The sequence below is a fragment of the Haematobia irritans genome, chromosome 1, assembly GCF_050003625.1.
Source record: "Haematobia irritans isolate KBUSLIRL chromosome 1, ASM5000362v1, whole genome shotgun sequence".
Lineage (NCBI taxonomy): Eukaryota > Metazoa > Arthropoda > Insecta > Diptera > Muscidae > Haematobia > Haematobia irritans.
In genome coordinates, this window is record NC_134397.1 from 62,072,120 (window position 1) to 62,085,978 (window position 13,859).

A 13,859-nucleotide genomic window follows, 5' to 3' on the forward strand; every position below is an offset into this window, starting at 1 on the left:
TCCCCCATATAGACCGATCTCCCGATTTGGGGTCTTGGGCTTATAGAATTCGTAGTTTTTATCCAATTTGCCTGAAATTGGAAATCTAGAGGTATTTTAGAACAAGTGATGAGTATCGGTTCATGTTTTGGTATAGCCCCCATATAGACCGATCTCCAGTTTTTACTTCTTGGGCGTCTAAAATCTGTAGTTTTTATCCAATTTGCCTGAAATTAGAAATCTAGAGGTATTTTAAAACCCTAAAGAGGTGTGCTGAAAATGATGAGTAACCTATCCTAACCTAAGGTGTGCTGAAAATAGTGAATATCGGTCCATGTGCACTGATAATGAAAATGCTTGAAACTGAATTATAGTTTCCAGATTTTATTTCTGTTAATCATTTAAATAATGGGGGTAAAAATTAGAGGTCTGCACAATTCCATTTGTAAATGAAGAGTACACGTGTACTTGCTACATGAGTACATATATTTGTGAGAGTCGCAAAACAATTGGTACACATTTTGATGAACACCAAAAGCCACGAGTAACTTCTTGTTGCTACTCTGATGTCTTCATTACCAACAAACACATATTCCTCTTTTTCTCTTATTGAAGTGTACTCAGAGTGATCACGTCGAGTATGTTGCGAGAACAAAAATTCATAGAGTACTCCATGTACCACGTGCAGTTTCAGAAATACAAAAAACAGTTACTCTCCATAATATATGTTTTCGGTTTGTTATAAAGAACGGCAAACGTTAAGGTAAGTGTGTGACATATATAAATATATGAAATATGTGACATACATACATATCTATGATTAATAGAAATGGAAAGTTTTGCTTCGCACATAACTGAGAAATACTTGTGGTACCACGTGAAGTGAAGAGAATCCATGTTGTACTTTTTCAAGTACATACTTTTTTATTGTTCCTTTTTTTCGGAACACATATTTTTTCTGATAAGTACTTGGTGGTATTTGACAAGCAAGTGTTCTCTTCACTTCACTACTTGCGCTCTGAGAGAAAGACAGTGTATGTACTATATTCGACAGCGAATTGCATACATGTAGTGAAAAGTTATTCGATGCAGACCTCTAGTAAAAATCTACAGATGTGAAATTTAAATCAAGGCGTTATTTCGTTTTCATTTCATTTTCTTGCACACTTGCACACGATGTTTATGATTCCTCTAAAACTCAAACAAATGTGGTTCTTATAAATCCAGAATCTGATCTAGTCTTCATAGGTAAAATCTTTGAATTTATCTTCGGGAAGTGTACTGGTTGAACTGATCTACTTGTCACCAAATCCCCCTGAAATGTTCACAGGAAACTATAATATTTGATTCATGGTGGTGGGTATTTAAGATTCGGCCCGGCCGAATTTACTGCTTTATATACTTTATATACTAACATTGTTTTCCACCTCAGAGCATTAGCCGTTTTAAATTTTAATTCTATAAATTTTGTAGAAGTCTAACAATGTTTGTCCACATCAAGTCATCTTTAAATATATGTCTATGGGAACATAAACCTTTATATATTGCACCCAACACGTTTGACGGATTTGATATGGTATCGAAAATGTGAATCTACAAAGTGGTGCAGGGTATAATATAGTCGGCCCCTCCCGACTTTGGACTTCCATTACTTGGTTTTCTATTAGTGTAGGGCAGTGGAGTCAAGTCAGTGTTCAGTGTAGTTTGCAGCCTCGACTCCGACTCCGAATTCAACACCGTAACTAAACTTCACTTTATTTGTAATTCTTTGGTGGAGTATACCAAAAATGAATCTAAATCTAATTTATTTAAATTTCGAACTTGTTCTGGTTATAACAAAAAAAAATCTCAGAACGGTAGCTCTATTTTTATACCCACCACCATAGAATGGTGACGGGGGTATAATAAGTTTGTCATTCCGTTTGTAACACATCGAAATATCGATTTCCGACTATATAAAGTATATATATTCTTGACCAGGGAGAAATTCTAAGACGATATAACGATGTCCGTCTGTCCGTCTGTCTGTCTGTCTGTCTGTCTGTTGTAATCACGCTACAGTTTTCAATAATGAAGCAATCGTGCTGAAATTTTGCACAAACTCGTCTTTTGTCTGCAGGCAGGTCAAATTCGAAGATGGGCAACATCGGTCCAGGTTTTGATATAGTCCCCATATAAAACGGCCTCCCGATTTGGGGTCTTGGGCTTATAGAAATCGTAGTTTTTATCTAATTTGCCTGAAATGAGAAATCTACAGGTATTTTAGGACCTTAAATATGAGAGCCGAAAATGGCGTGTATTGGTCCATGTTTTGGTTTATCTCCCAAATAGACCGACCTCCCGATTTTACTTCTTGGCCTTTTAGAAACCATAGTTTTTATCAAATTTGCATGCAATTTTAAATCTAGAAGTATTTTAGGAACATAAAGAGTTGTGCCGAAAATGTTGAATATCGGTAAAATAATGAAAATGAAAATTGCTTGAAACTGAGTTTCCAGATTTTACTTCTGGTAATCATTTAAATAATGGGGGTAAAAATCTACAGATGTTAGATTTTAAATTAAGGCGTTATTTCATTTTCATTTCATTTTCTTGCACACTGGCACACGATGTTTATGATTCCTCTAAAACTCAAACAAAAATGGTTCTTATAAATCCAGAATCTGATATAGTCCTCATAGGTGAAATCTTTAAATTTATCTTCGGGAAGTGTCCTCAAGTCCTCAAGCCCTCCTGAAATTTCAAAGGAAACCCTAATATTTGGTTCATGGTGGTGGGTATTTAAGGTTCGGCCCGGCCGAACTTACTGCTGTATATACATGTTGAAAGATGTCGCGTGCTTACAACAGACAAACTGAAAGAGGGAGACATGGTTAGATTTCTCCCTGATCAAGAAACAGTCGGATATCGGCATTTCAATGTATTACAAACTGAATGACAATCCTATGTTGATCTATATAAATATCCTTGCGCTGAATCATGACCTTATTTACCATGCAGTAGTTCATTCTTACTATTTTTGGGAAACGTACAAAAATTATCTCCTGCTTAATTTTACATTGAACATATTTGTATGTCATAGAATTTTATACCCACTTATACCCATTATTTCATAAACTTGTAATGAATTAAATTGATTTGGCTGTGAAAAGTTTTGGAAAATATAAAAATTTAAATTTAGCATTTTTTTTCTTTTTTTTTCTACGTAATTTACCCATAAAGTGCAAAATTGTAACGATGGAAAAATAATAAATATAAAGGAAAAAACTAGGACAAAGCTTCATGCTACAAAATCCTATCAGTCATTCATTTTTCCCAGTCGATTTCACAGCGATTCTCCGAGGAACAAATTATTGGCTTCAATTCAAATCAATTGAAATTGAACTGGCCCAAAACTCGGCCAATGCATGTTTAATTGTTTTTCCGTTCATTCAACACCACTATCATCAATTTGCAGTGCAATACGTTTGGACACCAAAGTGGTTCACACATCACTGTCACCGTTGGCAAATTGCATACGGTGGGCTTATGGAGTAGTAGCACTTCACTCCACACTGCACTCCACACCCCAGTATCAATGTTCCTTCTGGGTCAACCAATTTCAAAACTTTTTTTGGCATAAAATCAACAATTCATTCAATCCATTCATATAAATTCATTTGCTTACTCGCTCTTGCCAGTTTGATGAAATTAAGAAGTTTTAAGGCAATGGACAAATGGTCGCTATGTAAGGATTCTTTAAATCAATTGACATGGCATTTTGGCCTCTCCATATATCTAAGAGGGGAAGAAATATGTCTTGGCATATGAACAGCTGGTGTTTTCTCGTGGGCATTTACATGATGATATTAGGTAGGAATGTGGGGAAGGGGATTGAAATTTAAATACAATGAAATTGAAATCAAAATGAAAGTCATTGAACTTTTGCCAATTATCAGTTTGCATAAAAATGAATAGATGCCACATTAATTTTCACATTCTCTACAATTCTATTTCATTTACAGGTCATATGGGTTTGCATTTTGTGTCGCAAAAAGCAAGAACTACTCTCTAAGACTGGTCAATGGATTAACAAGGCCACAATACAACAGGATGGTTTCATAAGACGCAATGAACCAGATGGCAGTAGTGTAAGTAGTTGCATCCCCCCTTAACCTAAGGTGCGGAATGGTTCTAATACAAAAAGACCCTTTTCTTTTTTTGATTAGGACATTTCCCAACAGGCTGTTGTAGATCCACATGATGCGCTCGATAAACGACCAAAACTGGAACGTACACGTAGTGCAGCCGAAAAAGAAAATTTGCCTTTACAACGTTCGGGCAGCATGCTGAAACGACAATATTCGCAACAAGAGCAAACAACGAATCAACGCATGATGGGCAGTGACATGGGCATGGATATGATGAGCCCTGGTCAGAGACAGCGTATGCAACCAATGACTCCACAACAAATGCAACATCAACAACAGCAGCAGCTGCAAGCGGGCCAACAAGGGCAGGGCCAATATCGGGGACAGGGTCATTATAGTGGTAGTGGAGGAAATCAAGGCATGCATCATGGCAAGGATGATGATCCGAGATTATATCAAGTAAGTTGGGTCCATCTTGAAAAAGTTTTGTAGTTCCAAATACTCTCGATACTGCCTTCATTTAGTCAAAGCTATGCAGTTTCCACAGAATAAAATTTTGGTTTGCATTACGAAATTAATTAATCAAATTATTTTTATAATAACTGTGATCTTCAACTGGTTTTATTTATTTATTAACTGGTTTTATTTAAAGTTGGCACAATACAATCTTCTATGGTACCAATTATACCTGCAACAATCATGCAACTCGGTTTAGATTTAGATACAGCGTTCATATATAAATAACAGGTTGGCTGATAAGTCCCCGGTCTAACAAAGAAAAACACATTTTTTTTGTAAAAATTCTTTTTTATTATTCAACATAGTTTCCTTCAAGAGCGATACAACGATTATAACGACCTTCCAATTTTTTGATACCATTTTGGTAGTATTCCTTCGGTTTTGCGTCAAAATAGGCCTCAGTTTTGGCGATCACCTCTTCATTGCAGCCAAATTTTTTCCCTGCGAGAATCCATTTGAGATCTGAGAACAAGAAAAAGTCGCTGGGGCCCAGATCTGAAGAATACGGTGGATAGGGAAGCAATTTGAAGCCCAATTCATGAATTTTTGCCATCGTTCTCAATGACTTGTGGCACGTTGCGTTGGCTTGGTGGAACAACACTTTTTTCTTCTTCATATGGGGCCGTTTTGCCGCGATTTCGACCTTCAAACGCTCCAATAACGCCATATGATAGTCACTGTTGATGGTTTTTCCCTTCTCAATATAATCGATAAAAATTAATTCATGCGCATCCCAAAAAACAGAGGCCATTACTTTGCCAGGGGACTTTTGAGTCTTTCCACGCTTCGGAGACGGTTCACCGGTCGCTGTACACTCAGTCGACTGTCGATTGGACTCAGGAGTGTAGTGATGGAGCCATGTTTCATCCATTGCACATATCGACGGAAAAACTCGGGTGTATTACGAGTTAACAGCTGCACACCGCTCAGAATCATCAACACGTTGTTGTTTTTGGTCAAATGTGAGCTCGCGCGGTCTGCGGCTGTAATGTTTGTCTGCCCAGGGTTTCAGTATTATTTTAGAAACATTTTTCAGATAGAATTCTGCTTTTATTTGGACTCCACGGTCAATGAATACAAACGACACTGCGCTTGAGTACTAATGTCCAATCACAGATGTAAATTTTCAGCTGACCTCATTGTCAATTAAAACCGATCATTTTATTTGTTCACTTACTGCTCAATTTAGAATGGCAAAAACAAATTCGGTAACAGACCACTTTCGTACAAGCGATGCTTCTCCTTGGCTTTTCCGAGCCTAACTCTTGAATGTTTTGGCAGTTTAATGGTTTTAGGTCAAGCTTATTTTTCAATATGTTCTGTATTCGTTCTCGCAATATGTTCACTTCGTGAGCCAGTTTTCTACTATTGAGGCGTATGTTAGGTTAGGTTAGGTGGCAACCCGATGTATCAGGCTCACTTAGACTATTCAGTCAATTGTGATACCTCATTGGTGAACTTCTCTTATCAATGAGTGCTGACCGAACGGCGTTCCACATTGCAGAAGACAATGACAAGAAGTTCATATATAAAAATCCTTTATTTTACGAAGTTTTACCAATAAATTCAAATCTTTCTGAATTTTACTGTACATAAAACACACCACGGATTGACCCTATGGATATAATTCACCGGCCAGCGGCTACCATATCAGTGTACGCATTGTTTCGTCCGTATTTTTGTGTTGGAGAAGGTACATTCTCCGTTTTTTGCTCCGAGCCGGGATAGAGGAAAACCCCGGACCGTGGTACTGTGCAGTTTACCGAAACCAAATTCACCATCGCTCGGTTTCGGTGTGGTGTAACCGGTACTTGGAATGGGTGCACTTCCGGAACTGCTCCGGCTTAACATCGCTACGGGATGTAGTCGATGCCGACTACGCGGCAGGATGCTGTGCCAATGACGGCAGCAGTGGGTCATCAGATTATGCGACCCCCCACATCACCCCCAACAATATTCTCCGCCGCAGCATCTGATACCTAATATTGTTGTACCAGTTCCGGAAAGTGAATCATTTTTGCAATTTAATTGCAACGGGCTCCGAGGTAAGATTAGTGAGATCGTGGACATTATGAATCGGAAAAGGATCAGGGTGGAGGCTATCCAGGAAACTAAGCTGAATGTTACCTGCAGCCTACGCCATTGTGATGGATACAAAGTGCTATGAACGGATCGCACAAGAAGTGGAGATGGTGACCTGGCTTTTATATTACACCGTTCCGTGCTGTATACACCTATCCCGCTTGTGCCAGATACGAGTGACCCGTATACGGAATGTCAAGTTTGGGGCTGCCGAAATAGTTCTATACAATGTGTATATACCGCCGGTTGGTAGCTGTGCTCCAGGTTGTAACCCAAATTCTCTCCTAGGTAATGACTAGAGAGACATAGCTTTGGCAGAGCAGACCATTAACCGACCCTCCGAATTCATAACTTCTGAACGACGAACGTTTATCAACCAAAATAAAGCCCCTCCCATGTTCATGTTGCCCAGAGGGCGTTCCGGGACATCATCAACGCAGCAACCGCTCGCTTCATTCCAGCTGGTCGAATTGCCCAAGTGGGGCCCAACTTCCCAACTGAAGCGGCGGGACTCGCCAACGAGCGTGATGAACGCCGTCGTGCTATCCCTGCTGATCCTAGAATCAGGGAACTGAATCTAGAGATTAGTAAGATAGTCAACGAGCAGAAGCGGAGCACTTGCTTACAGCACTTGAAGTAATGTAACCTAGGCACAGGAACAGGTAAATTGTGGTCAACATTGAGAGCCCTCTCGAACTCCGCTACTGGGGATGATAGTTTTTCAGTCACCTTTGGCGACGTGACAGTGACTGATCGGAAGAGGTGCGCCATATTCTTCAATCGTTTGTTTATCGAGCACCCCGAGAGTGATAGAGGGAAAAGGAGGGCCATTCGTCGCATCCATGGGCTTCGAGCCGACTACACACCACAATTTACCATAGCCGAAGTTACCGAAGTCATCAACAGCGCGAAACCATCCAAAGCGCTGGGCCCTGACTGAATCTCTATGCTAATGCTGAAGCATCTGGGAATACTGGGAGTTGAGTACTTGACCAGACTCCTCAATTTGTCTTAGAATCGGTCGTTATACCCGATGTCTGGAAATGGGTAGGGTGATACCACTACTGAAACCAAAGGCTCGAGCAAGGGTGAACCGTACAGACCGATTTCCCTTCCTCGCCAGTAGCCAAGACAATTGAGGCACTACTCCTCCCCAGCCTAGTGGAGAATTTTCCAGCTCCTAGTCATAAAAATGGATTCCGCAAAGTACACAGTACGACAACGGCTTTGCATGCCATTTCAGCATTTATACATGGGGACTCAATAAGCCCAAGCCGTGTCACAGGACCGTGTGCTTGACCTATCGAAGGCATTCGATATCAATGCCAGACTTTTCGAGCACATCAAGAACACGTCCCTACCGGCAGGAACCAAGCGTTGGGTAACTAATTATCTGTGCGGGCGCCAGTCGTACATGGAATTTAGGGATAGGAAATCAAGACCATGTAGAGTTAAACAGGGAGTGTCCAAGGATGGGGTGATATCTCCGACACTGGTTAACCTCTACCTATCGTCTATTCCACCCCCTCTAGACAGCGTCGAGATTGTATCATACGCAGACGACTGTACAATCATGGCACCTGAGTCCAATGTTGACGACATCTGCGATTGATTAAACGTCTACCTCGTTAATCTTACCAGTTATTTCACTGCGAGAAATTTAAGGATATCCCCCACCAAATCCTCAGTCACACTATTCACTAGATGGACGGCAGAAGTACGCAGGAAGTTGAATATTAGTGTCGATGACGAAACAATTCCGATTAGAAATTACCCCAAGATTCTAGGGGTCACATTCGGCAGCTTTTTCAAGTCGTCTTTCCATGCCATTGCAATTTGTAATAAGTTCCGTGGTAGAAACAAAGTCCTCAAGTCACTTGCCGGCAGAACTTGGGTTGCGGACAAGAAAACCTTATTAAATACCTACAAGGCAATTGGCCGGTTTGTCGTAAACAATGCAGCTTCAGTGTGGTAACCGTAGACTAGTGATAGGCAGTGAAATAACATACAAACCTGCCTGAACGCTGCCCTTAAAACTGCGACCGGGTGTCCACACAGCACACCCCTGGATGACCTTTATGTGGAGACAAAGATCATCCCTGTGCGAAGACACAAGTACATGTTATCAAAGCAATATCTCCTGGGTTAGGTTAGGTTAGGTTAGATGGCAGCCTGATGTATCAGGCTCACTTAGACTATTCAGTCCATTGTGATACCACATTGGAGAACTTCTCTCTTATCACTGAGTGCTGCCCGATTCCATGTTAAGCTCAATGACAAGGGACCTCCTTTTTATAGCCGAGTCCGAACGGCGTTCCACATTACAGTGAAACCACTTAGAGAAGCTTTGAAACCCTCAGAATTGTCAGCAGCATTACTGAGGTGGGATAATCCACCGCTGAAAAACTTTTTGATGTTCGGTCGAAGCAGTAATCGAACCCACGACCTTGTGTATGCAAGGCGGGCATGCTAACCATTGCACCACGGTGGCTCTCCTGGGTTGTTATCGCAGTAACCATGTAAACCACCATCTCATAGATACACAACCACAACCCAGGAACGTACGGGTAGATATACATCATTTAGAGCGCGAAATCCAGCGGTACAAAAGAGAGCCTCTAGATCAAGAAGCGTACCAGGCAGGTTTGAACTGGTAAGCCATGTTTGAAGCGGTTAGAAGCTACAAGGTTAATCCTGTTCTTGGAGTCCGACCACCGCCTATGGCATCGGAGGAAAGAGATCTCCCATGGCAGACTAAGGTATTTGTAGCCCAATTAAGATCAGGCATTTCATCATTTCCTACCTATCAGTGATTGATCGCAGCGTAGCTGACGTGTGTTCCATCTGTAGCCCAGGGCCACATGACACTCGTTACCTTTTCGCTTGCCCAGTTAAACCAACCCGACTTACCACCAGATCACTCTGGACACACCTCACCTCAGTCGTCGAGTTCCTCGATCTAGCTACAAGCTGAAATACCAAAGCGTAGAACATAAAAATGGATGAAATCACATTAAACTGTTACAACAACAAAAACAACAACACCACGGATATAGCAATAATATAATAAATTTTGCAGATTTAGACTTTGCAATAACATATTAGCTAGTATTATTCAAAGCAAAAAAAAAGTTACGTAGAGATATAAGACGAAAAAATTAAGAAAAATTCTATTTTTTACAAGTTTTCCCAATTTTTCTTAAATGAAATCTGAAATTCTGAGATGTCATCACATCTGATGAACTAATGCCGAATCAATGCAGCGAATGCTTAAAATGATGACTTCCGTCTTATTACAAGCCCATGTAAAATTCCTCCTTTTCTCCACTTACATTTTGAATAAATGAATAAATGTTCAAAAATAACATTTTGGATATTTTTATGGGATTTAATAACATTTATATGATGGAGGGCACATAAATGTTTTGTGGTTTTTGTTATTTTATAGCCAAATCATTACAATAAAGAAACTTTTAATTGCATTTATGAAAATAATTAGTTGGCTTTATTTTAATGACGAATTTCATTAATAATACGAAGCTTTTTTCTATCAGTCTGGTGGTAGTACTTAATGCGATACTTATTAATTTTCATTAAATATAAAAAAATTACAATAAATTATTTTTGCCCCATTTCTTTTAGGGCGAAATTGATGGCCTTATGAAGCAACATCCTCACTTGGCTCACCCAAGTCAACGCCAGCAGCAACAGTACCAATACCAACAGCAACAACAGCAGCAGCAACAACAACAACAATATCGAACACAACAACAACAGCAGCAACATGCTATGCGTGGCCAACATCAAATGTCAGCTGCCGCAGCGTCAGCTAATTTATCTTCCTCCCCCTCATCGTATAGTACACACCAACAACAACAAAGGCTTCCAAGTTCATCAACACAACAACATCATCCAACACATCCACATCATTCAACCGGCGGTCATAGTTACTTAGGCTCCGGATCCTCACAAATGTCAGGTACTGCCCATCAACTTTCAACCATGTCCCAAGGTCAGGGACCTATCTCCTCAACCTCGCTTGCCTCCGCAACGTCATCGACTGCTGCTACATTGTCTCAGGGTTACCAAAAGCCTCCGCCAATACAACGTAACTTGACCATTAGTGGTGGTCATGCCATGGATTCATCTACGTATAATGCTCGCCGTCACCTTAGCGTAAGCCAATATGCAACGCAACAGCAAAGAAGTTTTAGCAGCTACGAAGATGAGATTCAGCAGCAGCAACAACAACAACAGTCACAGTATTCAACGCAACAGCCACATCACCATTCCACCTCAGGTCTTTCATCATATGATCTTGAAGGTAAGTTAGATCGTTGTACCATTTTTCTAAGATGCAAAAAAAAGGAGCAAACCTTTTTTTGTTATATTTTCCCCTCAACTTCCGTGGTAATCCTATTGTTTTTGTTTTTATGTTGACCATTACAACACAATTTTTCTTTTGTTTATGCCCCTGCTCTCTACAAAGTGTGTATGCATACTCTCTTTTAAAAAATATCGCTATCTTCCTCTGTCTCACTCTCTCTCTGTTGATGTATTGAACTATCTCCATCGGTATCTATTCTAACTCACTAACAAGATTACTAAATTTTTTCCTCCAAAATCAAAGAAAACAACTAAAATGATTTTTTTTTTGAAATCTCCTTTCATAATTTTCCTTACAAAACACTTTTTTTATTCTTTATAACTTCTCTTGAGTTTAACAAATATGGTAAATTATTTCTAATGGTGAATATAGAGAGTGAAATAACTAACAGAGTTGTATTTTTTGGAATTATAATGAGGTTGGAAAACCAAACTCCTAAAATGTATTCATATTTAATTAAATAAAAATAACCCTAATATTGTGATTAAATCTAATATATTATAATATTATAAATTATAAAATTTTAAATCTTTAAAATTATAAACGCCTATGTTCTGGAATCCTAAAGCTAAAAATTACCCTAAATAAATTGTGTGGGGCCCATCCCAGCAAAAAAAGAGCTTCCAAAAAAGTAGTTGGTATCCCCAATTTGTGATCCGTAAATAATGCAAACTTGGATCATAACCAATAAATTTTATATGGGCTTGTCATAGAACGGGGAGTACTTCGTTTTCGAATCATTTTCATTGCTTTAGAAGTTGTGCCTTGGAAGTTCATTTGAATGAAGAAATTCAAAAAACTTAAATTTCGTCAATTTCACTTTTTATTTTAATTAATATTTTTTACACTTTATTATTCTTAATTATCTAATTTTTACAATTTGAAAAACTTTTTGCCTCCGACCAGGGGTTGAACCTTGGTTTGTTGGCAACATATTAGAACACGGTTGCCACTCAAATCAAAAATAATCTACCAAATTTTGGAGAACATTTTACCACAAAACTACTAAACAGAAGGGAGCCACCGTGGTGCAATGGTTAGTATGCCCGCCGTGCATACACAAGGTCGTGGGTTCGATTCCTGCGACCGAACACCAAAAGTTTTTCAGCAGTGTATTATCCTACCTCAGTAATGCTGGTGACATTTCTGAGGCTTACAAAGCTTCTCTAAGTGGTTTCACTGCAATGTGGAACGCCGTTCGGACTCGGCTATAAAAAGGAGGTCCCTTGTCATTGAGCTTAACATAGAATCGGGCAGCACTCAGTGACAATGTGGTATCACAATGGACTGAATAGGCTAAGTGAGCCTGATACTTCGGGCTGCCACCTAACCTAACCTAACATACCAAATAGAAAAAATCTTATCTTATGTTGCAAACTATAGAAATTTTTGTCAAAAATTTTTTTTCTTTAGAAAATTTTATATATTATATTGAAAATTTTATCAAAAATTTTAGTTGTATAGAAAATTTTGTTTCTATAGAAAATGTCAAAATTTTATTTCTATTGAAAATGTCAACATTTTATTTCTATTGAAAATAGAAATAAAATTGAAAATAGAAATAAAATAGAAATAAAATTTTAGTTCTATAGAAAATTTTGTTGCTATAGAAAATTTTGTCAATGTTTTATTTCTATACACAGAAAAAAGTTTCACTTAAAGTCTTAATTGAGTTTTAAAAAATATTCAATTAAAAATTTAATTGAATCAAAAAATTTTTTAATTGAAACAAAATTAATAGTATCAAATAATTTTTTAATTGGACAAATTAATTGTTCAATTGACTCTCAATTAATTTTTTATTGATACTAACATTTCTGTAATTGAAGAAATTTCAACCCCCTAATGCCCCAATTTTTTTGCCAGCTGATTAGTTGTATAGGAAATTTTGTTTCTATAGAAGATTTTATTTCTATTGAAAATAGAAATAATTTCTATTGAAAATATTTATTTCTATTGAAAATAGAAATAAAATTTTAGTTCTATAGAAAATTTTGTTTCTACAGAAAGTTTTGTCAATTATTTATTTCTATACACAGAAAAAAATTTCACAAAATTTTTCCAATTAAAGTCTTAGTTGATTTTTAAAAAATATTCAACTAAAAATTTAAATAATTCATCAAATTTTTTAATTGAAACAAAACTTAATAGTATCAATTAGATTTTTAATTGGTCAAATTAATTGTTTAATTGACTCTCAATTAATTTTTTTAACTGATACTAACATTTCTGAAATTGAAGTAATTTCAATAAAAAAAAAATTGGATCAATTAACCCTCTAATGCCCCAATTTTTTTGCCTATGTTAACGGCACAAAAGCAAGAAAACTAAACAAGAAAAATGTATGCGGTAAAATTCAGTATATGCTGCAAAGCCTCTTGTACAGATTTTACTAAGTTTTCTTTTTATTATATTTCTTTTATTTATTTATTTTTCTTATATATTTTGTTGTCTAAAGGTGTGTTTCACTAACAGCTTCCTGATTTTACTAACCCGTCTAAAGGCGGGATTGGGTATTAGAGGGTTAATATTGTGATTAAATCAGAAAAAATTTTTTTGTGTGCAGAAAATTTTTTCAAAATTTTATTTCTATGGAAATTTTTGTCAAAATTTTATTTCTATAGAAAGGTTTGTCAAAATTTTATTTCTATAGACAATTTTGTCAAAATTTTAAGTTCTACAGAAAATTTCTGTGCTATATGAAATTTTGTCAAAATTTCTTTGCTATAGAAAAATTTATCAAAATTTCTTTGCTATAGGAA

General features: G+C 37.6%; 1 protein-coding gene across 1 annotated transcript in view; it reads left to right on the forward strand.

Moving 5' to 3' along the window:
* The window catches only part of Rim (Rab3 interacting molecule), a 196,056-nt gene that overhangs the window by 16,915 nt on the left and 165,282 nt on the right, over nt 1–13,859 (forward strand). The window contains exons 3-5 of the mRNA XM_075290574.1: nt 3,984–4,109; nt 4,188–4,568; nt 10,353–10,951. Of these exons, the coding sequence (XP_075146689.1) occupies nt 3,984–4,109; nt 4,188–4,568; nt 10,353–10,951 (1,106 nt within the window). The remainder of the gene's footprint in view (nt 1–3,983; nt 4,110–4,187; nt 4,569–10,352; nt 10,952–13,859) is intronic.